This window comes from Myotis lucifugus, unplaced genomic scaffold (genome assembly GCF_000147115.1).
Source record: "Myotis lucifugus unplaced genomic scaffold, Myoluc2.0 scaffold_306, whole genome shotgun sequence".
Lineage (NCBI taxonomy): Eukaryota > Metazoa > Chordata > Mammalia > Chiroptera > Vespertilionidae > Myotis > Myotis lucifugus.
In genome coordinates, this window is record NW_005871354.1 from 116,893 (window position 1) to 144,775 (window position 27,883).

A 27,883-nucleotide genomic window follows, 5' to 3' on the forward strand; every position below is an offset into this window, starting at 1 on the left:
TGATCAGTAGACTTAGAGCTATTTAAATCAGCACATCAGTCTAGAAGAACATACATGCCCTGCCTACTGGTCTCAAATCTAGATACATTTTTCTCAACATCTCCTCACTGCAGGTATTTTTGTTTGAAAAGGGCATATTTGAAGTAATTAATTGTCTAAGATTTTGATGCCACCCTCATAAAGTGAAAATATGCTAGGATGTTTCTCACTCTAAGTTTAAACTGGTTTTATGATTGTTTGAGTAGCCATTACAGTTATCATTAAAGAGAGCATTTTGGAAACCACTTGATTAATGTGACTTCATAGAGTTTTTATTTTGAGGTTTTTTTTTGTCCCTTCTGCTCTTCTTCCAACATTATGTAGCATGTAGCTATTGACAAAAGCAGTAATAAGCTCTAGTTTAGTATCATGTATTCAGATGCAATATGTTTTACCCACAGGGAACTTTTTGTGAAGAAACAGACAGAAAATGCAGCCCCTACTAATGAAAGAGTCAGTCCAGCTCCAAATAACAAGACTTTTACTTTCAAAGCTGAAGAGGAAGCCACTCATGCTGTCGAAAGTAACAACAGAGGATATCACACTCAGAAGAAAATGAATAATGTGTATGGGGAAGAGGCTAAGCAAGAATTGTACCTGGTGGGGGACCCTTGGACAGAAGTAAGCCCCAGACAGAAGTATATGAAAGACCTGGAAGAGAACAATAAAATAAGCAAAGAGGAGAAGGAGGCTACTGTGATCCAGAATTACTACCAAAGCTACACAGAGGAAAGGAATTCTGAAGACTTAAAAGCAGGGAACCTAGAAAGGAAGGCCATATCAGAAAGGCCAAGCTACCCAGGACTTTGGTTAGCTGAGAATGAAGCTAAGCCGCCTTCTTTTAAACAACCTTTGCAACCTAGTCTTAGCCAGAGGTCAGTTTATCAAAATGCTGACAGCAAGGAGAAAGAAAAGAAGACATCTGTGGTCACGCAGAATGCACCCACATGCAGCCCACAGAGAAGCCACCTGAGGCTCGGGATGGCCAAAGAGAGTCAAGTTGAACCACCAACACGAGCCCAGGACGAAGAGGATAAAGCGGCAGTGTTCATTCAGAGCAAGTACCGGGGTTACAGGAGAAGGCAGCAGTTAAGGAAGGACAGGAGGTCTTCTTTTAAAAATCAAAATGTTGTTCCAACAGTGACAGAAGTAGCAAGAAATACTCACAATTTGTATCCCTACTCCACAAAACATGAGGAGTCCTGTAATATCAACATGAGGAATGATAAAGCCTCAAAAGCAATGTCGGAAAAAGAAGCATGTGATTTGGCAATGTTTTCAAAACAGGTATGTAAATAAGCAGATTTATTTACTAGTACACATCGCTGGGAACTACACGAGAGCTCAATTAAACACATAGCTCATTAATAACTGACATATTGTTTCATCTGTCTTTATGAGACTGCAAACCCTTTTAATAAAATATCTCAAGGGTTGTGCTATTCAAATTGCCATAACTTTTGAAACAATTTGTTATGATAAAATAGTATAAAATATGATAGAGATCTTGTGTAGGAAGATTAGTTTAGTCATTGGTCAATACAACTTAAAAATTCTGGCATTTGTCAATGCATGTTTCTATGTACCTGAGATCTTTCAGTATAGGTTTTTGTTTTGTTTTTGTTTGCTTTTTTTTTTTTTTTTTAAAAAAAAGGTTTTCTAAAGTTTTTAAAGCCTATGCTTTTTGGCCCCAGATTTTGAGAAGACATAATCAGGTATCTAAATTCGATGTGCAGCCATACCGAGGCACACATGCAATGCAGGTGTACATCTATATGTTACATCATGACAGTGAGGAACCTTAAGGAAAAACCAGCAAGAAAAACTCCCTCTTGGAGAATATGGCCTGCCATTAGTGGGCATGTCTCAGCTGTTTCTAGAAGCGAGCAATCCGCTATAGGGCTCCTCCGAGGTGCACGTGGCACTCTGAAAAATGAGTGCTATGGGGAGATCACAGGGACTGGCTCCCGTAAATGCCATTTCCAGCTCCTGTGCTCACTAGATGTTTGACCTTAAGAAATCACTGTGTGTATCAGACCTTTATTTTCTTTTGGAAGATGAAGGGTTTTAACTAGATGACTTAAAAAAATTCATATTATAAATTAATATGAACTACCAGGGTAGTCACTGGTGTGTGAAATCGTGGAAGAAGTATCATAATAGTTAAGTTCAAAGAAGGATCAGTTGATACTCCTGAGTTCCAAAACTGCTTTTTTTGTCTGACGGTGGCCGAGCCCATGGGAAAGCACAGTAACGCCCTTGGACACCCCCTGAGGGTCAGAGGTGTGGCCCAGACATCTCCAACTTGTAGCTGGTAGTAGAGATATGCAATTGATTAATTTACCTACCCCTCCCTGGTCTATTGTTTTTTAGTCTCTTTTCCCTTGGTGCATACATTTGTTCACACTAAAGACCGAACTCCGGGTTAGAACCCTAACCTGCTATGCAACCGAGACATTGAGGAGATGTAGATTGACCAGTCATCTACCAAGAGCAGGCTGGTATGCCCTGGGGTGCTCCACAGGGACAGAGCTAGAGGCAGAAAAGCAGGACCCCACATTCAACCTCGCAGGACAGCCATGTTCACAGGAAAGACGGAGGCAGAGGGGCCCAGGTGAGAGGAGAGGAGTCAGGAGACAGTGACCCTGAAGTCAGGCTGAGGAGACTGTGCAGGGGTCCTCAAACTTTTTAAACAGGGGGCCAGTTCACTGTTCCTCAGACCGTGAGGGTCGGACTATAGTTAAAAAAAAAACTATGAACAAATTCCTATGCACACAGCGGCGGCAAAAACACCCGGCAGGCTGTAGTTTGAGGACCCTGCTGTAAGGAAAGAAGAGCAGCGGGCCGTAGTTTGAGGACCCCTGCTGTAAAGGAAAGGAGGTCAGTCAGTCAGCAGGGGCGTTCCTTCAGCTCAAAGCAGACAGGCAGTCCCAATAGAATGGTAAGGACAGAAGCCAGGTCTTAGGAACCGCAGGATAGAACACTGCGTGTGGCATGACATGATTGGCAGTTTTGAATGGAAAATGTGAAATAGGCAGGTAGCACGGGGAGTGGGGGTCTGCCAAGGGAGGTCTTTATCAGCCCTTGTTACAGGGTCAGGGTGGGTCCTGAAGAAGACGTTCATGAGAGGCCCGGGGACCGCTGACCAGGAATTTATTAGACCCCAGTGTACCTGTGAGCGCTCTGAATTCTTTTTCTTGATTTAATCTGATACATGGCCTTCTTTTTAGATATCAAAGTTATCTGAAGAATATTTCATTCTGCAGAAAAAACTGAATGAAATGATTTTGTCACAGCAACTGAAGCCTCTTTATCTGGGTGTCTATCCTCATAAGCCAATTAATAGACGAGTCTCTTCTCAGCAGTACCTCTCAGGTAAACATCAGTCGCTAGATCTCCCTGCAGGGAAGGCAATGCCAGATACTGTCCTTTGCTTGCTTCTGAGTTCCCCGCATTTATTTGAGGGCAGATTTGAGGTGACTGTGTTCGAACAGTCTTGGGAAGAACCTTTTCCTTCTGCTTCTCATATGCCGAATGTTCTTTCTCTGGCTTCATTCTCCTCCTCTTTCTTGTGTTTTCTTCTTCCCTTTATATGCACTTTAACTAGAATTTGGCAGATGACACCAGAGGGAATAAATGGGGATGTAGTTGGGGGGAATGGGCAGCGTACAGGCTTGATAAGAGGGAGCCAACAAGTAAAATATATCTGTTCCTCCTGCCAGTGTCTGCCACTTTGAGGAGAGTGTGAAAGTGCCAATCTCTGTAGATATACAAACCTAGATGCATTATTCAGTTTTCTTCTAATCAACCTAAGTCACGTTCTGCCCCCTTTCTACTAAACTGGAGGGGAATTCAGATCAGTGATTATTAGGCTGCCGCTCCCCAAAGATGTGCAAAGGCCTTCGAGCCTTATACTCTGCCCCCTCCCCCCAGGGTGAGGATCAGGGTGAGCCTGTGGTGACTAGTCCTTTGCCCACACAGTCACTGTTGGGACTCCGATTTGCTAGCTGGCCTGATGATCCCTTCAAGCTGGGAGCCTCTACTTCTCCCATTCGTGCAAGGGGCACCCAGTAACTGGCGAGTTAGTATATCACCTCCCCCAGGGGCAGCCCCTGTGGCTCTGCTGACCTCTCCCTGAGAGAATCTACATTTATCCTCCCTCACTCATTCTCCCTCCCTTTCTTGGAGTTCCTCCACTCTCTCACTACCTGCCTGCCCCTGGTAACCACTATTCTCCTCTGCTTCTATGTATTTGATTTTTATAGATGCTACATATAAGTGAGATCATGTAGTTGTTTTCTTTCTGTGCCTGGCTTATTTCACTTACCATAATGTCCTCCAGGTTCATCCTTCTTTCTCATGGCTAAATAATACTTCATTGTGTGTGTGTGTGTGTGTGTGTGTGTGTGTGTGTGTGTGTGTGTGTTCATCTGTTGACGGACACTGAGGTTTCCATAATTTGGCTACTGTAAATAATGTTGCAATGAATATGAAAATACAAGTATGCTTTCCTTTCCTTTAGACATATACACAGAAGAGGGATTGCTGGTAGTTCTATTTTTAGTTTCCTAAACAACCTCCACGTGTTTAGTGGCTGCTCCAATTTACATTCCCTCCAACAGTGTACAAGAGTTGCCTTTTCTCTACATCCCACCAGCATTTTTTCTCATCTTTTTGATATTAGATCCTAACAGATGTGAGGTGATTCATTGTGATCTATACTAATAAAAGGGTAATATGCTAATTAAACTGGACATCTTCTGGACAAAGCTACAGTGGTGGGGGCCGAGGCAGAGGTGGTTAGGGGCCATCAGGTCAGCAGGGGAGAGCAGTAAGGGGGATCAAGCTGGCAGGGGAGAGCAGTTAGGGGGATCAAGCTGGCAGGAGAGAGCAGTTAGGGCGATCAAGCCGGCAGGGGAGAGCAGTTAGGGGCGATCAGGCTGGCAGGCAGAGGTGGTTAGGGGCGATCAGGCAGGCAGGGGCCCTGGATTGGAGAGGGTGCAGGCCGGGCTGAGGGACACCCCTCCCCACTGTGCACAGATTTCATGCACCAGGCCTCTAATTTTGATATAATTCCCCTAGTGATAAGTGATATTGAGTCTTTTTATATAATGTTGGCCATTTGTATGAATCAGGTCATTTGACAATTTTAAATCAGGTTGCTTGTTTTCTGCTATTGAATTGTTCAAGCTCCTTATATATTTTGGATATTAACCTTTATCTGACATATGGTTTACAATATTTTTTCCCATTCAGTAGGTTACTTTTTAATGTTGTTGATGGTTTTCTCTAGTGTGCAGAAGCTCTTTAGTTTGATATAGTCCTACTTGTTGATTTTTGCTTTTGTTGCCTGAACTTTTTGAGTCATATCCAAAAAATTATTGCCATCTCAATGTCAAGGAGATTTTCTCTGTTTTCTTCTAGGATTGTTATGGTTTCAGGTCTTATGTTTAAGTGTTGAATCCGTTTTGAGTTAATTTTTGTATGTAGTGTAACATGAGCCCAATTTCATCCTCTGCATGTGCTTATTCAGTTTTTCCAGCACCATTTATTAAGAGACTATCCTTTCCCCATTACGTATTCATGGTGCCCTTGTTGCAAAGTAGTTACTCAGACATGCTATGCTTGGGTTTATTTCTGGGCTCTCTGTTTTGTTCCATTGGTCTATGTGTCTATTTTTATGCCAATACCATACTGTTTTTTATTACTATAATATAGCTTGAAATCAGGAAGTGTGATGCCTCCAGCTTTGTTCTTGTCCCTCAAGATTTCTTTGTCAGGGACTTTGAATTGGCCTAATAACAGGTAAATTTTTCTAGAAAGTCAAATTACTTCACTTTCTTCTTCAGTGTGCCAATTTTTTAATGACCCTACAAAGGCTATCAGAACCAATTGTTAACTTATCTGGAAAGAATTGTAACTCAGTGACTTTTTTTAACTTCAGGTGTAGAGAGAGAACTTTTTGCTCCATATACATGTGAAAAGGTTACATAGTCTACTCTACTTGTCTGAGGCTACATTGGCAAACATCTGAATCATTCCGTGTCCCTGAGAAAGCAGAAGAAGTGCCTGAGTGAGTGAACCAAGGAGTAAGGAAGGACACTGGGAGATGTAGTAGATGCCAGTGACAAGACTAGACAGTACAGTTACTCTCAACAGATGCTGATGAAAAGCCAAGAATAGCTTCAGAGCAGATGGCCTATCTCCATTAAGACCATGAAGCTGCAAATATTCACCACTCCCACCCCCAACTATATGGAATAAAAGAAGATAAAATAGAGAGGGGAAAACAGAGGAAAATCAGAAACCTAAAATGATTAAGTTTACTCAGAAGACACTAAGAAAATTGAAAGTCACTGAGTTTAATTAGTATTCATTAAAAACAACGTAATGCTAGAAAATAGAAATGAGCACTAAGAGGTAGGAATTAAGTTTAGTTATAGGAAAATCAAGTTACATCTGAATTATTGCACATTGTGAAAATTTAACCCTGCCATAAACAACTACATTGCTGAAAGATCCTTCTGATTGTACTGTATGAATAGAATTTGATGACCTTTAAAGAAACATGGAAGGCCAACAGGAGATGATGGTGGTTTGGACAAAGTGATAGCTAGAAGGCAAATAGTCAAGTAACTGTTAGTCAGTAGAGGACCTGCCAGGTAGGCAGGTGGACGTGTATGTGGTTACTGACACCATAGAGTAAATGAGATCATTCAAGTAGTCCACATACAATGAGAAGAGAAAAGAACCCAGAGCAAGAGTTAAGACACGTACAAGTCAGATAGAAAGGAACCAGCGAAGAGGAGCAATAGGAAGGGAGGAAGGAACACCAGGGAACCTAGTACCTCAGAAGCCATGGGAAGAGGCTCTTAAGATATTGTACAGAATGATGCTGATGGAGCAAGACAAAGAGAACTTAACATGACTTGCCGAAGTATTAACAATTACTTACTAAATTCCTGAGTTTTTTTTAAATATTAGAATAGATATGAATTGAAAAGAGGGATAGATACAAATAATTACGATGCTATTTTTGTGGAAATTCACCCCCAATATTTGCTAGACTTTATCATTGGATATAGTCTATATTCATATATTTTACTGACCTATACAAATGCTTTTTTATTTCTTGAGTAGTTTATAAAATGTTATGGGAAAATGTAGTTGAAATAATTCAAACTACAATCACAATTTGAACCAGATATTGCTTGGTTAATATTTAATCCCTGAATGGTTCCAGGTCCATTCTTATATCTTTGGATGTTCTTGTTTTACCTCAGAATTGGACAACTCCACCCTAAATTTTCAGACAGTGATTTTCTTTATAGAACAGCCTAGGTTTGCCAACCATATTTAAACCAATTATTCCCCCCACCCATTTCTTATTCCTCTAGTTCTAGTGGTTTTCTCAGTGATCTTTATACACCTATAGACATCACACACTTCACACAGGCATTCAGGTGCATACTTGTTGAAGGGATTAGGTTAACACTACCACAGTCTGTATTTACTTATCTCAAAGTTATTTCATGTAGATTAGTTTTGTATTCCTCAAACAGATTTTCAATCCTTTGCCAGCAGGACCATATCATATATTATGTATTCATTTTTTAAAAAAATATATTTTATTGATTTTTTACAGAGAGGAAGGGAGAGGGATAGAGAGTTAGAAACATTGATGAGAGAGAAACATCGATCAGCTGCCTCCTGCACACCCCCCACTGGAGATATGCCCACAACCAAGGTACATGCCCTTGACCAGAATCGAACCCGGGACCCTTTAGTCCTCAGGCCGACACTCTATCCACTGAGCCAAACCGGTCAGGGCATATATTCATTTTTTGTTACCATAACACATTTATTCATCACACAGTAAACATTCAATAACTGCTTATTAATTGGCTGAAAAGCTGTTTAATTTCCTCCAAAATTTATAGTGGAGTGAAGTATAGTGACCAGTGGAATAAAGATTAGAAAGTTTGTTTTTTATTAAAACAAGAAATGTAACATCACATTCTTTTTAAATACTCATTTATATTTTCATATGTCGTCTACTCTAATACTCCTTGTGATAAAAATAAATAAATAAGTTCTTATATAGAAGTCCTGTCTCCTTAGATCACCTATTGCTAAACACTGACTTTGTAATCTCAAAGTACAGGCGGCTGCCCTCACCTGCAGAGGCAGATTTAGCTGATATGCTGTGGGACCTGTTAGCTTGGGGTCAACAGGCCACCCCTGCAGTACTGTCCTTCATGGCAAACCCTACTTCCCCATGAAAATTTTCACTTCGGAAGCCAAAATCAAGCTTATTTACAAGTAATCCTGCCATTAAAAGAAGCCTAAGAGGCACCTGAAATTTTAATTATCTTGTATTTCTCAAAAATCTACAGGCATTTTCCAATAATTGCTGCACCCAACTCTGTTGTAAGACCTCAATAAGCCTTAGCTAGATTATGTAAAGTGGCTTGGAAATGCTTCTTACCTACTCTAAAGAAAGCATGGATAATAAATAAAGATAATTAAATTTTGCAAATTTTAACAAGCTATAACCTTATTTTATAAGGTTTCTCTTTTTGTAAGACATGTTTAAAAGTGCAAAAGTGCCAAGAGTAAAATAATATGCATATGAAAACTGAGGAGCTAATTATGAAATTTAAAAATAAAATAAGGTAAGTGCTTGAACAGCTTATTTTATATCTTTGTTTTGCTAATAATTTTTATAAATTGAAACTGATATTAGCTAACTGCCCCTGCATTTTCACCAGGAGAAATATATAAGTAGGTTGTATTTAACTAGAGCATGGTCATTTGATTACAAATTCTAATAAATGCTGTTGTATTCATAAGTATACAATGACAATTGCATTATTTCTCCCTGAATGGTGTGCAGAGTTTGGGAGATGTTTTCTTCTTAATTATGGTACACCTGGCAATTTGTGTTGACAATTGTGAAGAGAAGAAAAAGATTAATTGTAGAACAAATAAACCCTGGTAACACAAAAGCATGTTCTTCTCTCCTTTTATGAAGAAGCTATACCACCCAACAAGCTACAATTTTTAAATGGTTGCAAGGTTAACAAATAAGGATGCTATTATAATTCTATGTTTCATTTGCATAATATCATCAGTAAATTCAACACTAAATCAAAGCAGTCCTTTGCCATGCAAACATACAGTGGGTATAATGAAAATGCTTTTATGCTGCTTTCAGAGTAAATGTCAGGGGGAAAAAATAGCAATTTTCCATTTACTTCTAAATATTTATGACATTTAGATCCATACAATAACCCCAGCATTTTCAGTTATAATGGTGCAGATTTGATATTTTTTAGGTATGCCTATCATTTTGCCATTGTAATGCTAGCACCTAGAAATGTATTTTGCAAACTATCCAACAAGATACCCCCACATGTATCTGTAAATATACTTACATTTATATGAAAGCCAGGCAGCTCAAATAATGTTGGGTTATGAATATTATTTCATCAAGAATAGAAAGTAAAGAGTTTATATTGCTTCCCACCCAACATACCTCTGGTGAACACTTATCTTCCTAAGTTTATTTGCTATTTTTTTCATATATAGTAATACTAATTCCCCAAAACTCTTAAAAACAACAACCTTTAGAATCCAAAAAGAAATTATTTTATTTATAAACTTACAATTCAGTGAGAATCATTTATTTCTGGTATTTTAATAAATACTAATTATATAGCAGTTTGCCTTACATAAGTTTGCACTCTGAAGTATAGATTTCTGATAAGTTGACTGAATTAATTCAGATTAACCACTTGACCTAGAAGCCTTAGATGGGAAGAGCTAAATTTTTTGCATCCAAAATATTTCTTCTCATTCCATACTTTTAATCTACTTTAAACTATAGAGGACATGGAGCTAACATGGAAACAGAAACGTTATGAACAATATATCCCCCATCTTCCCATTACTTTTTTATTGAAATGCACCCAAAAAAGACCAATAATATTAGCAGTACTGTAAACCGAGTTTTTTCTTTACATGTTGTACACCATATTACTTACTACATGAGGTCAGTTCAAAGATAAATTGCATATCATATTTGATAAAATAGATAGTCAACAAAGTAAATTCACATGTAATATATTCATAATTTCATATCGCACAGAGAAAATGCCTTCTTTTTAAATCCTAGTATTTTTTATTGTTCTTATAGCTAGACATATTGGGCTAGTTCACAAACTCCCGAAAATTATAAATTGAACCAGATTATATTTCCTGACCATGATGTAATTGAGATAGATGTGAAAAATAAATTTGCATATTAAAAATCAATAAGATAGTCTGAAGTGAAGGAGTTATAATTAGTTATAAATTATTTCAAAATAATAAAAATGAAAATAGCTACATATAAAAACTATGAATGAGATGCAGCCAGACTATATTCATAGGAAAATGTAAATCATTAAATGTTTTAATTATTAATTGAAAGAAAGTAATTTAAAAATAGTTGTAATTTAATAAATATTTTTAGAAAAAGAAAAAAATACTATTCAACCACAGGAAAAACACAAAAGAGAAATAATTGTGATAAGACAGAAATACACTGGGAGATCCAAGATGGCATCCAATAGATGGAAGGTACCCTCACCTCCCAGGACCAAACTGGAATTACAACTAAATTATAGAACAATCAACCTGAATAACCAACTGAAAACTAGCCTGGGGGAATGCAATAGCCCTACTCTCTGGACTCACTCTTGCCCCACCCTGATGATCTTACACCCTGCTGAGGAGTCAGATGCCTTGGCAGGGTTGTAGAGATCTGGGCAGACTCAGAGGGTTTCACTGACTGAGTTGTGTAGCTTTGGGGCAGGGGTCATTCCCCAAACTTTTCCGTAGACCTGAATGGTGTTTTCCCCTCATGGGAGATCACTAGCCTCACCCTCCAGCAACAGCACCTGCCTGACTCCAACCTGCCAAGGACTTAGAAAATCCAGGACAGACTGAATTGTATGGTAAGGACACATACCCAACATTCCCCAAAGCCTGACCAGCACCTCCTCCTCATAGGAGATCCACTATCCCCATCCTGACTCCCAGAGGCCCCACTTTGCTGAGCTACTGCTTCTCATGGCAGAATCTGGGACAGACTGAGTTATGTGACTCTAGGATAGGGACCAATTTTCCCTAAATGCCTGAACAGTGCAGAGCCCTCCCTTTACACACCCAGGTACATAAGAGGCAGCCACAAAATGTGGATCCCTTTGTAGCTCCAAATAGGATGCCAGAGCCAGTCAGAGGTAACGTCTGATATTGACCTACACCAGAGTCCCTCCAAGATGCCAAGACAACACACACAGTTGACAACTTTAGACATCATCAGAGCAGGATCCAATATGCTTCACAAGTATCATATCCAAAGGGAGATCTCAGCGGGCACCAGACCTGCTGAGGAGAATTCTGTGTCATGTGGTCAGCACCTACACAGCAGTTGTATTCCATGGTCTGGGTGGAGCCTCACAGTCAGCCAAGCTGAGGGTTCATCCCATGCACAAATGAGCCAATAGCAATCAAGACTCAATGACAACAAGAGGGTCCACATAATCCACACAAGTAATATTCCTGGAGCACTCAACACATATGATCAAGGGGACTATGATACAGGGTCCCAGAGGACACCTACTACATAGGCCACCCTACCAAGACTGGACCTAAAATATAGAAATAAACACAAAGAGGCAGCCAAAATGGGGAGGCAAAGACATATGTCCCAAATGAAAGAACAGAAGTCTCCAGTAAAATAGCTAAATGAAAAGGAAGCAGACAACTTGTCAAATATAGAGATATTAAAAAATGGCTATAATGATGCTCAAGGAACTTAGTGTTAATTACAAGCAACTTAGTAAGAACTACAACAGCATGAAGAAGGACATAGAAACTGTAAAAAAGAATCAGTGAGAAATGGAGAATACAATATCTAAAATGAAGAATACACTGGAAGGAATAAACAATAAATTGGATGAAGCAGAGGATTGAAATATCAATTTGGAAGACAAGGTAGAAAAAAAAACCATTATGAGTAGCAAAAAGAATTTTTTAAAATTAAGATAGTTTAATGGACCTTTGGAACAACATGAAATGTAACAACATCACGTTATAGGGTTACCAGGAGGAGAAGAGAGAGCAAAGAATTGAGAATCTATTTGAAGATATAATGACCAAAAACTTCCCTAACTTAGTAAAGGAAAAAGACACACAAGCCCATGAAGTGCAGAGTCCCCAACAAGATGAACCCAAAGAAACCCACACCAAGACACATCATAATTAAAATGGCAAGGGTTAAAGACAAAGAGAGAAACTTGAAAGCAGCATGAGAAAGACAATTTGTTACCTATAAGAGAACTCCCTTAAGAGTGTCAGCTGATTTCTCAACAGAAACATTTCAGGCCATTAAATAACATTTCAAACATTAAATATTCAAAGTGATGAAAAGCAAGGACATACAACCAAGACTGCTTTATCCAACAAAGCTATAATTAAAATTAAAAGAGATCCCCAGACAAGAAAAAGCTAAATGAGTTTGTTACCACCAAACCAGTATTGCAAAAAATATTAAAAGGCTCCTTGAAGAAGAAGGAGCTCTTCCCCAAAGCAGCCAGAGCTGACCTCTGAAAATGGTTTGCTATTCACTTGACACAGAAAACACCACAAAATCATGCAAATCAAGAGGCTCAAATCTTCGTGTTCACTTTAAGAGCACTTGTAAAACTGCCTAGGCCATCAAGGGAATGCATATTTGAAAAGCCACCAAGTATCTGAAGGAAGATATTTTACAGAAACAATGTGTGCCATTCCATCATTACAATGGTGGAGGTGGTAGGTGTGCCCAGGTGAAACAGTAGGGCTGGACACAGGGTCAGTGGCCCAAAAAGAGTGCTGAAATTTTGCTGCACATACTTTAAAATGCAGAGAGCAATACTGAACTTAAAGGATTAGATGTGTCATTGAACACATCTAGGTGAACAAAGCTCCCAAGATGTGATGTAGAATTTACAGAGCTCATGGGTGGATTAACCCATACATGAACTCTCCCTGCCACATTGAGATGATCCTTATTTAAAAAAGAGCAGATTGGTTTGAAACTGGAAGAGGAGTTTGCACAAAAGGAAAGATATCCCAGAAGAAACTGAAGAAACAAAAACTTAGGGCCTTGGAGTGAATTTAGCATAAACTTAAAAGTAAAAACATAATGTTGGTTGTCTTTATTAGTAAATATATTTCATGTGATCAAACAAGTTTTCTTCTAATTAGAATTAAAAACATAGATTAGCCCTAGCCAGTTTGGCTCAGTGGATAGATTGTCAGCCCACGGACTGAAGGGTCCTGGGGTTGATTCTGGTCAAGGGCATGTATCTTAGTTGCAGGTTCAATCCCTGGCCCAGTCAGGGCATGTGCAGGTGGCAACCAATTAATGTGTCTCTCTCACATCCATGTTTCTCTCTCTCTCTCTTTCTCTCTGTCTCTCCCACTCCTTTCCACTCTCTCTAGAAATCAATGGGAAAAAATTCCTTGGGTGAGGATTAACAACAACAACAACAAAAATTATTTTGTTAAAAAAAAAAGGAGAGGGAAAAGAAGGAGGAGGAGGAAGAGGAGAAGAAGAAGAAGATTGAAATTATATTAGGCTTCTTCTTTTATCACAATGGTATGAAACTAGAAATCAAATACAAGAAAAAAATGAAAAACACAAAGATGTGGAGACTAAATAACAATGAATGGGTTAACAATGAGTTCAAGGAAGAAATCAAAGATACCTTGAAACAAATGAAAATGAGAATACAACAACCAAAAATGTATGGGACACAGTAAATGCAGTCCCAAGAGGAAAATTCATAGCACTAGAGGCCTGTCTCGTGAAATAAGAAAAATCTCAAACAATCCAATTTTATACTTAAAGCAACTGGACGAACAACAAACAAAGCCCAAAGTGAGTAGAAGGAAGGAAATAATAAAGATCGAAGTACAAATTAAAAAATAGAGTCTATAAAAACTATATAAAAGATCAATGAGCTGGGCTGACATGGCTCAGTGGTTGAGCATCAACCTATGAACCAGGAGGTCACAGTTTGATTTCTGGTCAGGGCACATGCTCAAGTTGCGAGCTCGATCCCCAATGGCGGGGCGGGGTGCAGGAGGCAGCCAATCAATGGTTCTCTCTCATCATTGATGTTTCTATCTCTCTCTCTCCCTCTCCCTTCCTCTCTAAAATCAATAGATGATAGATAGATAGATAGATAGATAGATGATAGATAGATGGATGATATAGATACATATATACATATATGTCTTTAAAAGATCAATGAAACTAAGAGAGAGCTGTTTCTTTGAAAAGATAAACATGATTGATAAACATTTAACCAGAGGAAACAACACCAAAGAAATACAAAGGATTGTAAGAAATTATTATGAACAACTATATGCCAACAAATTGGACAATCTGGAAGAAATGGATAAATTTCTAGAAACATGTAATCATCCAAAACTGAATCAGGAAGAATCAGAGGATCTTAATAGATAGATTATAACTAGTGAAATTGAAGCAGTAATTTAAGAAAAAAAAACAACAGCAACAACAATAAAAAAAAACCTCCCAACAAACAAAAGTCATGGACCAGATGGCTTCATAGATGAATTTTATCAAACATTAAAGAACTAACCCTTATCCTTCTCAAACTATTCCAAAATACACAAAAGGGGGGAAGACTCCCAAGCTCATTTTATGAGGCCAACTTTATCCTAATTCTAAAATCAAATCAAGACAATACAAAAAAAGAAAATTATAGACCAATATCCCTGATGAATGTACGTGCTAAAATTCTCAACAAAATATTAGCAAACAAGATCCAGCAATACATTAAAAAGATCATATACCACTATTAGGTGAAATTATTCTGCGATTCAAGGTTTGTACAATATTCACATATCAATAAATGTGATATACCACATAAACAAAATGAAGGATGAAAATCATGATCATATGAATAGATGCAGAAAATGCATTTGATAAAATCTAGCACCCATCCTATATAATAAAAGGCTAATATGCTAGTAGACCAAACGGCTGAACAACTGATCAACCGGTTGCTATAATGTGCACTGACCACTAGGAGGCACGCATGGAACATGGCAGTCATCAGCCGAGATGGGATGATGGAGCAGGTGAGCGGGGGCACCAGACCAAGGCAGGGCGCTGGTCGCTGTCATCAAGGTGAGCCTTTGGTGGTTACTGAAAATTCTTTGCTCACGTGCGCCATGATCCCACCCGGTGCTTGCACCTGCTGCTGGCACCAGCCCCATTCGCACCTACTGCCTGGTGCCTGGTGCCAGCCCCGATCGTTCGGCGTGGTCAGTGGGTGCAAGCGGTGGCTGCCGGCCCCGATCACTCCTCAGGGCTTTTCCACCTCCCCCTGCTTCCGAGGGGTGATCGGGGCTGGCAGCCGCCGCTCGCACCCGCTGCCAGTGATGGCGCCACTTGAACCTCCTGCTAGCAATGGCCCCACTGACACCCGCTGCCGGCAACAGCCCTGATCGCACCTGCTGCTGGCGCCTGGCACCGGCCCCGATTGCCCCTGAGGGCTTCTCCACCTCCCCCTGCTCCTGTGGGGTGATCAGGGCAGCAGCCGCTGCTCACACCCACTGACAGCGCCGGCCCTGCTCGCACCCACTGCTGGTGACAGCCCCAATTGCTCCACACTGTCAGCGGGTGTGAGGCCAGCGCTGTCAGTGCATGGGAGTGGCAGGAGCGGGAAGGGGCTGCTGGCAGACTGGGGGCCAGGGGCCACAGCAGGAGGAGCTGGGCGGGGGTGCAGAGGATGGGCCGAGACTCGCCCCTGAGCCCACTGCAGCCTTGTGGCCCATAGTTCCTGCCAAGGTGCAAAAATTTGTGCACTAGGCCCCTAGTTTATTATAAAAGCAACCAGCAAAGTGAGGACAGAGGGAACATACCTCAACATAAAAAAGGTCACATATGACAAACCCACAGCCAACATCATACTCTATGAACAAAAACTAAAAGCTTTTTTCTTAGGATCGGGAACAAAAGAGGATTGTCCACCTTCACTACTATTATTCAACATAGTTCTGGAAATTGTAGCCACAGCAATCAAACAAGAAGAAATAAGCAGCATCCAAATTGGAAAGGAAGAAGTAAAACTGTCATTATTTGCCAATGACATGATACAGAATATAGAGAACCCTGAATATCCCACCAAAAACTATTAGAACTGATAAATGGATTCAGTAAGGTATTGGGATACATAATAAACATCCAGAAATCAGTTGCATTTTTATACACCAATAATGAACTATCAGAAAGGGAAACTAAGAAAAGAATCCCATTTACAAGTGCATCAAAAAATACAAAATCTGTAGGAATAGATTTAACTAAGGAGGTAAAAGGCCTGTGCTCAGAAAATTGTAAGACACTGAAGAAAGATATTGAAGAAGGTAAAAATAAATGGAAGTATATACTGTGTTCATAGATAGAAAGAATTAACACCTGTAAATGTGCATACTACCCGAAGCAATCCATAGATCAATGCATTCCTATCAAAAGTGTATTTTACAGAAATACAGCCAATATTTCAAAAATTATATGGAACCACGAAGTTACCCTGAATAACCACAGAATCTTGAGAAACAATAACAAAGTTGCAGGAATCATGCTACCTGATATCAAACCATACTACAAGGCTATAGTAATCAAAACAGCATGGTAGTGCCATAAAAACAGAGATTAATGGAACAGAATAGAGGACCCAGAACTAAACCCATGCCTTTATGGTCAATTAATATTTGCCAAAGAGACAAGAACATACAAGGGGTATTTGGTACATGGTGATGGAATGCTTGGACAGACACATGAAAAATATGAAACTAGACCACATTCTCACTCCATATATAAGAACAAATTCAAGATAAAGACTTAAATGTAAGACTCAAAAACATAAAAATTCTAGATAAAAACATCAGCAGTAAAATCTCAGACATTTCTTGTAGCAATATTTTTTCCGATACATTTTCTTGGACAAGGGAAACAAAAGAAAAAATAAATGGAACTACATCAAACTAAAAAGTTTTTTCACAGCAAGGGAAACCATCAACAAAATGAGAAGACAACCAACTGAATGGGAGAACATAACCGCTATTGATATATACAATAAATGGTTAATATCCAAAATTTATAAAGAATTTTTATAACTCAACACCTTAAAAATAAATGATCCAATTTAAAAATGGACAAAGGATCTAAATAGACACTTCTTCAGAGAGAACATACAGATGGCCAATAGCCGTATGAAAAGATACTCAACATCAGTAATCATCAGAGAAATGCAAACTAAAACCACAATGAGATATTACCTTACACCTGTCAGAATGGCTGTCATCAATACACCAACAAACACAAGTGTTGGTGAGGATGTGGAGAAAAGGGAACCCTCAGGCACTGTTGGTGGGAATGAGGATTGGTAAAGCCACTGTGAAAAGCATTCCTCAAAAAATTAAAAGTGGAACTGCCTTATGACCCAGTAATTCCATTTCTGGGAATATATCCAAAGAAATCCAAAACACTGATTCAAAATAATATATGCATCCCTAGTTTATTGAGGCACTATTTACAATAGTAAAGACTTGGAAACAGCCCAAGTGCCCATCAGTACATGAGTGGATAAAAACCTCTGGTATATTTACATAATAGAACTACTCAGCCATAAAGAAGAAGGGAATCTTACCTTTTGGGATAGCATGGATGGACCTGGAGAATATTTTGCTAAATGAAATAAACCAGTCACAGAAAGACAAATACCATATGATTTCACTTATGTGTGAAATCTAATGAACAAAGTGGACAAAAAAAATAGAAACTCACAGATACAGAGAACAGAGTGACAGCTGTTAGAGGGGAGTGGTGCTGGGGCCTGGGTGAAATAGGTGAAGGGATTAAGCAAAAAATAAACAAACCTCATAGATACAAACAACATTGTGATTACCAGAGGGAAAGAGTGTTGGAGGCTAGTGGAATAATGTAAAGGGGGGATAAATGGTGATGGAAGGAGACTTGACTTGGGGTAGTGGACATACAATATATGATGATGTATAATTGAATTGTACACTTCAAACCTATATAATTTTAATAACCAATGTCACCCCAATAAATTAAATAAAAACTTAAAAAGAAATACATCAAAGATCTAAATGAAGCTAAGGCAATGTTTTTGAAAATAAAAAATAAATATATAGTTACTTTAAAAAAGAAGGCAAAAAGAATAGAAAATAGAACAAGATTATAATAATTATAATTGATAATATTAAAATCTCACATTTAATAAATGTAATCAATATTACAAAGACAATTTTGGTCTGACATATACATTTTTAAGAATAAATTAGTCAATGTGACATTATGTATGTAAAAGAATTACTTTCAAAAAAAGTTTCCAAGAACTAAGTGTTATAGGCAGTTGCAATCAAAGTTCATGAAACAGGTAATTCCCATACTATGTAATCTGAGAAAAAAAAGAAAAACGGAGTTTACATATTTTATGACAGTCATGTATCCTCAAACCCAAGTCTGACAAATAACATTTAAGAAAGAAAGAGAAATGGGCCGGGAGGATGGAAGGGAGGAAGGAAGCAAGGAAAGAAAGCTAGGGATCAATCTCAGAAATTCAGAGGTACAACTCCTAATACAGTACTAGATAATTGCATGCAATATTACATTAAAAGACTCTACAAACAACACATTAATGTAACATAATTATCAGAAGGTCAAAAGAATACAGTCATTGTGATAAATGCTGAAACAGTCTTCAATAAAATCCAACTAGTGGTCCTGAAGAGAAGCCAAATTCTTACTAAATTAGGAAGAAGAGACTTTCTAGCAATATGCAGAATGCATTTCTTAAACACGTTGTCAACATCATAATTAACTATAAAACACTGGAAAGCAGTTCCATTTAGAAGGCAGCATTAAGATAAGCATGCTAGTAAAAATACTTTTTTATATTTTGGGGGAATTTCTAACTGACACAATAAGACAGAAAATAGACATTTCTAAAACTTATAACTATTGAAAAGGAAAAGACAGGATTGTAAGAGTGTTAGTATGTAACATGAATTTTGACCTTAAAAATGCAAAGAATGAGCCAAAATAATGATTGATACGAGCGATAAAATTCAGCAAGGACATATAGGTATAAAGATATTCTTTCTTATAAAAATGTATAATGGAGAAAGAGCTCATTGGAAATGACAGCAATAAATAAATAAATAAATAAATAAATAAATAAAGACATTGAAATAAAGCTAACAAGAAAACCAAAATGAGACCAGAAAAGAGGTGGATAATGGAATGACATTACATAGTGTGTCTGAATTGGAAGATAAGAGACTGTAAACATGACTATTCTAAGATTAATTTCTAGATTTAAAAAATATTGCATTCAATCTCTGTGAGATTTTTTCTTAGAACTTAAGAAAATGTCCCTCAAGATTATTTGTAAATTTCAGAAAAAAATTATTATAAATGAGAACTTTTCTTATTAAATAATAAAATAAATAATATAAAGCCATAACAATTAAAACCACATGCCAATAATCAACCATGGATTATTCAAACAGAATAGATAGCCCCCAAATTGACCTTAGTATTTCTGCAAACTTGTCACTAAAATATACACAGCAAAGCAATGAGAAATGGATAGATAATGCTTGAAATGTTTCTTATTTGGGGAGAATAAGAATCCTACCTTATGCTGACTACCCAGTATATTAATGATTCAAATGTAAGAAATAAACCAAAAGAAACCAGATGGTATGAACTGAGTATTGCACAATCTCTACTTTGGACAGGACAAAGCATAAGAAGTAATAAAAGAATTACAAAGAGAAGTTGTGATAAATTTGAACCGCATAAACAAACCTTCTAGAGATTAGAAAGCCAAGATTAAAAGTTAAAGGGTTAAGGACGAATTGGATAAAATATTTAAAACAAATGTAAAAAGGGTTGTGATATGTAATGTAGAAAGAGCTCTTACAAATCATTAGGAAAAACATTAGTACCCCCAGTTGGAAAAATGGGCACAAGAATGGATTTATTTATAGAAAAATAAATGCAAATGGCAAATAAGCATATATATGATCGCCCTAAAAATAAAAATATAATTAAAACAAGTTGCTATTTTTACTTATCAAACTGGCAAGGAAGACAAAATATTTAACTGTGAGGAGAATGTGTGAATTTAATTATTCTCAAACAGTAATGTCCAGACTGTAAAGAGTCAACATTTCAAAAAGTGACTTGACAATATGTAAAAAAAAGAAACAAACATTGAAATAATTCATATCCTTGACCCAGTAAACCCACTTATGAAAACATAGCCTAAAGGAATAATCAGAGCTGAAAAATAAAAATTTATGTACATGGCAAAATATAAAATTAGACAATAAGGAAATGATTAATAAGTAATGACACATTCATATATGGAATATTAACAGCCCTTAAATTCATTTTTCAAAGAATAACCTTGGCAAACTGCTAGCTACAGGATAAAATATTGCAGAATTGGAATTGGATAATGTAAATAAATCAGCTTAATATTCCCTCGTGTGAGATGGTTCATTAACAAGAGCATCTGTGTAGAAGCTTTAGAAAAGCCCGGTGACTGGTTGAATAAGAACTAGGTGCTCACTCGCCAACAGAGCAGACACTCCATCTCTTGCTGACTTGGGCCCTCAGAGTCCATGTCTGTATAAAATTAATCATCTGAGTAATGTTACGGCGGCCTGGCACAGAGCTTGCACAGCCGTGTGTAATAAGACTAGGGTGTCATCTCCACGTATGTCATCTTTGCTGCCAGGCTGGCTTGAGCCACTAAAAGCTTGCTTGGTATCTCCTCTGGCCATGCTTGTGACCAGACATGCCCTACTATGGAATAATGGCTTTTTTAAAGAATTGGTATATCTTACCTTACCTTGAGAGGAACCATCTATCCTTGTGGCTTCAAGCATAAACAGAGGGCAAGAAAAAACCTAAATGTTGCTTGTTTAAAATCAGGTAATGTTCTTCTATCCTGGGTTTTTAAAAGGCCAGTCTGAGAAAATGACTATGCAATAGTCAATAAATAATTTTCTAAAATTTGGCTCTTTTGGGGAAAAAATGGACCGGTTTTCACCTCAGGCTATATACCCAACTATTTATAACCAAGAGGTTGTTAGGGAGCCTTAAATGCCACTCCTGAGTTTCCTCATTCTTCAAGCAAGAAAGTCTGTGTTCTGTTGTTTGACTGTATTCTGCCCCATGGATGGGCATACACAGGATACATGCTCATGGGTCAGTGTGACACCTCACTGTCCCCATCAAAGATGGTACTATCAAGACAGCATCAGCATCACTGTGTGCATTCTCATACGCCTCTGCTAGGGCACCCTCCTTTGATAACTGTACACATGAATGGCAGATAGCTGGAAGTAAGTGTAGCCTAACCCCAGGGACTGGGAAAAAACTAACTAGCCTTTGAAAACTCTAATCCATGACCCCAGCCCAACGAAGATGGCAGAAGGTATGTAGTGATCATGTCCAAGAGACCAATGATAGTCCAAAGGCCTCACGCCACAAACAGAACTGCTTTATTCTCCCCTGTTTGTCCTGTGATTAACAAGAAGAGACATAAAGGGCAGGCTGGGGGAAGCAACTTGCCTAAATCTGAGAGGGAAATTAAAAAAGAAATGTTCTGTGTTAAGGTTCTGGATATTAGTGCAACATACCTAAATCAGAGCGTGACCAAAAGCTTAGAGCCCATGACCTATATGGTGGTAAGTACAGGTGTAAGCTGGCTATAGGGCATCGGTGGTCAGGTGGTAGAAAAGAAGACAGAAGGAATCGCTTGAGCAGTTCCGAATGGGGTGGGGCTGGTAGCTGCCTATTGAGAAGGTCAGAGGAAAGGGGTAAGTCGGACCCACTGAACAGTAAGGCAAACAGAAGTGTTAAGGACACACACAGCAGGAGAAGAACCTGCCCTTATAACTCTTCACCTCAGATAGACTCAAAAGAACGAAGACCACGTAGTAGAGTAAAGCTAGTGGTCACATCTAGGCCCGGCATGAGAAATGAAAATATCTCCAGGAGCTCAGCAGAGAGCAGATAGGAGCCATGCAGACCTCAACGGCCCACACAAGCTCAGAGCCTGTATCCAGTTCTCTTCCAAGAGTGACTAGCCCGGCTGAAGGGCAGAGGAGGTGAAAGGCAGAATCAGCAGCTTCCCAAAGGCAGATTGCAACCTTGACGAGGGTGAATCCTGCCCTGGATATGCAGCAATGAATATACCTCCCTTCGAAGGTTTCCTGTAGGTCACTATGTTGTTGCTTAACGTTCACAGAATGTCAGGAGTGAATGGAAATTTACAAAAATTGATTTCTTAAGAAATTACAATAACATAAGTGCACTTCTGTCCTCATCTAATTTAGGCATGTGGTACTTATACAAATTATACTCTGCATGTATTCTTAAGTGAAATAGTATAATTATTAAAATAAGAGTAATAGTGAAATTTAATTTCCTAAAGCAAATATGACCAGTTTTAAATCTATCTTTTTTGGGGGAAGGATGCAAAGTGTTGAGATGTTTGTCCATTTGTTGTTTTTAAAATGTTCATTCCTAGTAAACTAAGACACTTAATGATATAATTACCAAAACTATAATATAAATCAATATTTTACCCTCTGACTATTTAATATAGCAATAACCTTTACCATCTAATATTTATCATGCACATCACACAAAGTAGTCACAAACCTAATTTTGCTGCTGCCAACATTGATATGCTGCTGATCATTTGTGATTATAAATGTTTATGTCACTTTTGTAATTAAGGGGTTAGAGCGATGTTAGCAGGCAATGTTTGTACTCCCCCAAAGGAACAAAAATTTAGAAAGCAAAAATAAACTTAAACCTTTCTGAAACATTTGTTTGCTGATAAGCTCATGAGAAGTTTGCTCTTCAAAAATAAAAAATAGTCTGGGTAAATTTAATCTGAACAATCGGACCCTGTGGGTTATATTCATCAATAATTTTCCCTTGCTGGCTGCCCACTTTGCATGGCAGGATCTTAAATGAGACGCCCTTTAAGAATATGCATCCTAGAGCTTGTCCTGCTGAAGGAAAAAAGCCAATGAATTAACACTAAAGCAGACCCTGCAAGATACAAGAATTAAACAGAAATTCTGAAAATTCAATGCATTTTGACATTTTTTAAATCTCTATAATATCTACATACTAGCATATAAATTGATAACTTTAAATAAATGTGACTGTACCATACATTCCAGGATTCTTTTTATGCAATATGTTTTATTTTCTCTTTTTGCCTATTTTCTTCTCCCCCACCCTTCTGTTCCCCCTCCCCAACCCACATTATTCTCCCTTAATGGAACCTTTATTATAAAATATGAATTAATATTTTTATAGATATGCTTACATGTACTTATACACACATATTTTTTGTAGATATGCTTACATGTACTTATACACACATATAGAGCTTTTTGTCATTCTTTTATATAAATAGATTCATAATATAAACACTTATGTATCTTGCTTTTCTCCCTCCATACTTTAGCAGGAATCCTAAAATATCAACTGGAATTTTTGTAATTTACTCTTTTTGCTGGTTATATAATATTCCATGTGTGGATCACAATACTTCGTATAACCTTTCTTCTATTGTCAGATACTCACTTTTTAAATTTTTTGGCACTATGAAAAATGTTGCAGTAAACATCTTTGCAAATGTCCTTGTATCCTAGGATTTTAATTTTCTGAGAAAAGTCCTCAGAAATTATTGCGTTGAAAGGTAATTTTGGTTTTGATAGATTGCTTTATTAAAGGCCCTTAAAATTGATATTTCCTTCAACAATTTCTGAGAATACACTTTTTCTGACATCCTATCCAGCCACGTTATCCTTCTTTTTAATCTTTGCTAATGTGTCTGAAGTAAAATGGCAATTCATTGTGTGTGTGTATATATATATATATACACACATATATATATGTGTGTGTGTGTGTGTGTGTGTCTGCTAGTAAGCTCAGGTGTCTTCCATGCTTATTGGCCTTTTGGATTTGCTCATCTTGACTTTCCGGTTTATATCTTTTGCCCATTTTTCTGTTGGTCTTTATTTTTGTAGTCATTTGCTTTTCCTCTTGTATATTAGAAATATCACCCCCTTATTTGGCATCTGTGCTATACATGTGGTTTTCTAAATTTACCTTGTCTCTTTTGACTTCATTGACATGTTAAGGCTTTCATATATTTTTAATAGGCAGCTATATCTACCATTTTATGACTTCTGAGTTTTGGTTAAGACATGTGTACCCCTAGATTGTTCATGAAGCCTCTGGGTTCTCTTTCAAGGGTTTTATTGGTTTTTTAATTTACATTTTTCTTTAAAACATCAGGAATTTAACTTTATATCTAGTGACAATAGAGATTCAGTTAACAAAAGTGCATTGATTGTCTACTCTTCACTTGGCATTGTGTGTCTAGGCTAAGACAGAATCCATCCAACACCTGGCACCTGCAGACCACCATGGCAAGGCAGGAGGGCATGAAAACCTGAGTCATGATCCCCATTTTCCCAAAACATACAGCCTCATTATTTAGAAAAAAACAAATCACAGGTTAAAAATAGTAAGGTTTTATACATTTTGCCAGGGCTACCATCACAATGTTCCACAGACTGGGTGGCTTAAACTACAGAAGTTTATTTCCTCGTAGTTCTGGAGGCTAGAGGTTCAAAATCAAGGTATTGGCAAGGCTGGTTTCTTCTGAGGCCTCTCTCCTTGGCTTGTAGATGGCTGTCTTCTCCCTGTGTCTTTCCGTCATCATCCTTCTGCTTGTGTCTGTGTTCTTATCTCCTTTTATAAGGACTCTAGTCCTATTGGATTAGTGCCCACCCATATGACCTCACTTTAAAGACCCTTTCTCTAAATATGGTCATATTCTGAGGTACTGGAGCTTAGAAATCCAACATATGAATTTTGAGGGAACATAATTCATCCCATAACATGTTTCAAATGATTTGTTCAGCCTAGAAGTGTTCACATGAGAGGGAGGTCGCTGGACAGTTAGTGAGAGCATCGTGGAAGAGAGAGGCCTGGAGGTGGGCACTGAAGGAGGCGGGAGATTTCAGTCTTGCTGCGAGAAGATGAGGATAAATGAAGTCATAGCTATAAACATGGCGTGTCAGGGTTCCTATGAGGTAACTAGGCTGACCAGGGAAGATAATTCTGGGGGGAAGTGGAAGATCAAGTTCAAACTGCTGATTGAAATCATCTGGATTTAGAAGTTTAGGCTTAAGGAAGTAAAAAGAAGCTTCATAAATTTTTTTAATGAAATTTCTCACAAATGAAAACCAGATTTTCCTTCCTGAAATCCCATTTCAGCATTGACAGAAGTTGAGGATTATAAGACATCAGTATTTTGAACCTAGTGAGGGACAGAAATAATAGTACCATTGAGGCTGTGGTATGCAGAACTCTAGGTGGAGGAGAAAGGCAACCACTGGTCCTTTTGAGTCTGAGCATTTGAGATGGAAATACCCAATAAGAAATTAAGGCAGGATGTCTAGAGGGCTGAGAGGGTCAAACCTGAGGTGTGCATTAGGCAGTGGTCAGTGTGGAGAGCACTGTGGGAAGTATACAGAGCTAAGAGAGGGGGGACTGAATCCAGAGGCAAAGGGCTCATTTACTCATCCAGCAAACTTTTATTAAGCATTTACTGTGTGTCCAGCTTTTCCTTAAGTGCCAGGAATACTTACCTTTGTATTCCCTCAGAAACCTCATCCTCAATCATGAAGGCAAGGAGCGGTCAGTAATGTTAAATGATGCGCTGAGAGATAATAAGGACAGATAAAGGGCGTTTGATTTGTCAATAAAGTGTTCACCCTTGGGCTTCTAGAAAGCAACTCAATAGAGTCTTATAATAGAAATCAGAGTGAATGTGGGAAATTTTATGAGAAAATGGAGACAAGGGCAAGACTTCTTTTATTCCCAGACACTCTCCTGGCATTTATTCGAATTCCTTGTCATTTTCAAATTAATTAATTTTCATTTCAATAATATGTTCTGATACTTTAATTCAGACTTTAAATAAAATTAACAGTCAAGTTAAAATTTAGTCGCAGGTTGCCCTGGCCACTGTGGCTCAGTTGGTTGAGCATCATCCCATTCACCATACACTGAAAGGGGGTGTATTCCACTCCCTCAGGGCATATATGGAAGTTATGGGGATTTGATTCCCCCCACCCCCCACCCCCGTGGGACATGTATGGGAGGCAACCCATTATGATGCAATTATGTTTCTCTCTCCTCTCCTCTCCTCTTCTCTTCTCTTCTCTCTCTCTCTCTCTCTCTCTCTCTCTCTCTCTCTCTCAAATAAATTTAAATATTTTAAAATTTAGTCACAGGTCACTTTCATGTTTCTGAAACCATAATAATTTAATACTGTCTTTTCATGTTTCCTTCCATTCAGATTCAAATGAGTAATATAAATGAATTTGACCAATACATTTCTAAATAACACTTTGTAAGAGTCAATAGAAGCTGTTGATTAATCAGCACTGGAACAGATGATAAGCAAAAAGAAGGAAACTAATTTTAAAAATACAGTGTATGGTGGTGGCAAGAATTCAGGTTTTACCATCTCTCCTTGTGCCTGTGACAGTGCAAGACAGGATGCTCACAGGGCTTCGATATCTCAATTCTCTCCACTGTCTATTCCTGTGGAGAAGAAGAGAGAGAGAATGGGAGATGAACTTCCAGGGATTGGTTGGAAAAGTGTGTCACTCCTTAGTCTATTACTAATCTCTATTTAACATGGTCTCATTAATAAAGACCTCATTTTCCTTTGTTTTATTTTAAAAAATGGTAATGTAAGATTGCCATGGTTTTCTCTGATTAGCGTTGTTCTATGCGTTAAATCTCTAGGAAGTACTCTCAACTATTGATGTATCTTTGTCACCCAGAATTTCCCACACATTTTAAAATGAATGAGCTGGATGACATTAGACTGAATGCTGCTGTGATCAGTATGTTCACCTAGTGGGTCGAACAGGGACTAGAAAGTCAGACACCCATGTGGCTTCTCCATCTGGTTGAACCTGATTTACACTGCCAGCCACAGTTGTTTACACATAGTAACTATTAAGTATTCATTGACTTGTTTCTGTTTGACTTGCTTTGATTAGTTTTGGTTTGGAGCAATTCAGTTTCTCTGTGTATTCTTATATAAGAACTAGAGGCCCGGTGCACAAAAATTTGTGCACTCAGGGGGGAGAGGGGGTCCCTCAGCCTGGCCTGTGCCCTCTTGCAGTCTGGGACCCCTCAGGAGATAACGACCTGCTGGCTTAGGCCTGCTCCCGGGTGGCAGATGGCAGGCCCGATCCCTAGGTGCAGCCCCTGGTCGGGCTCAGAGCAGGGCCGATTGGGGAGTTGGGGCGCCGCCCCCTGTCACACACAGAGCAGGGTCAATCGTGAGGTTGCGATGCCACCCCTAGTCACGCTCAGGGTAGGGCCGATTGGGGGGTTGGGGCACCGCCCCCTGTCACACTCAAGGCAGGGTCGATAGGGAAGTTGCGGCACCACCCCCTGCCACGCACAGAGCAGGGCCGATCAGGGGGTTGGGGCGCTGCCCCCTGTCACACACAGAGCAGGGTCAATCGTGGGTTTTGGGAGCTCCCCCCTGTCACGCACAGAGCAAGGCCGATCAGGGGGTTGAGGAGCTGCACCTTGTCATGCAAAGAGTAG

The 27,883-nt window shown here is 38.6% G+C and overlaps 1 protein-coding gene across 1 annotated transcript in view; it reads left to right on the forward strand.

Annotated features, from left to right (window-relative positions):
* Window positions 1-27,883, forward strand: part of MYO3A (myosin IIIA) — a gene marked incomplete at its 5' end in the record, with an annotated part of 153,542 nt that overhangs the window by 109,085 nt on the left and 16,574 nt on the right. The window contains 2 exons of the mRNA XM_006100272.3: window positions 441-1,326; window positions 3,270-3,414. Of these exons, the coding sequence (XP_006100334.1) occupies window positions 441-1,326; window positions 3,270-3,414 (1,031 nt within the window). The remainder of the gene's footprint in view (window positions 1-440; window positions 1,327-3,269; window positions 3,415-27,883) is intronic.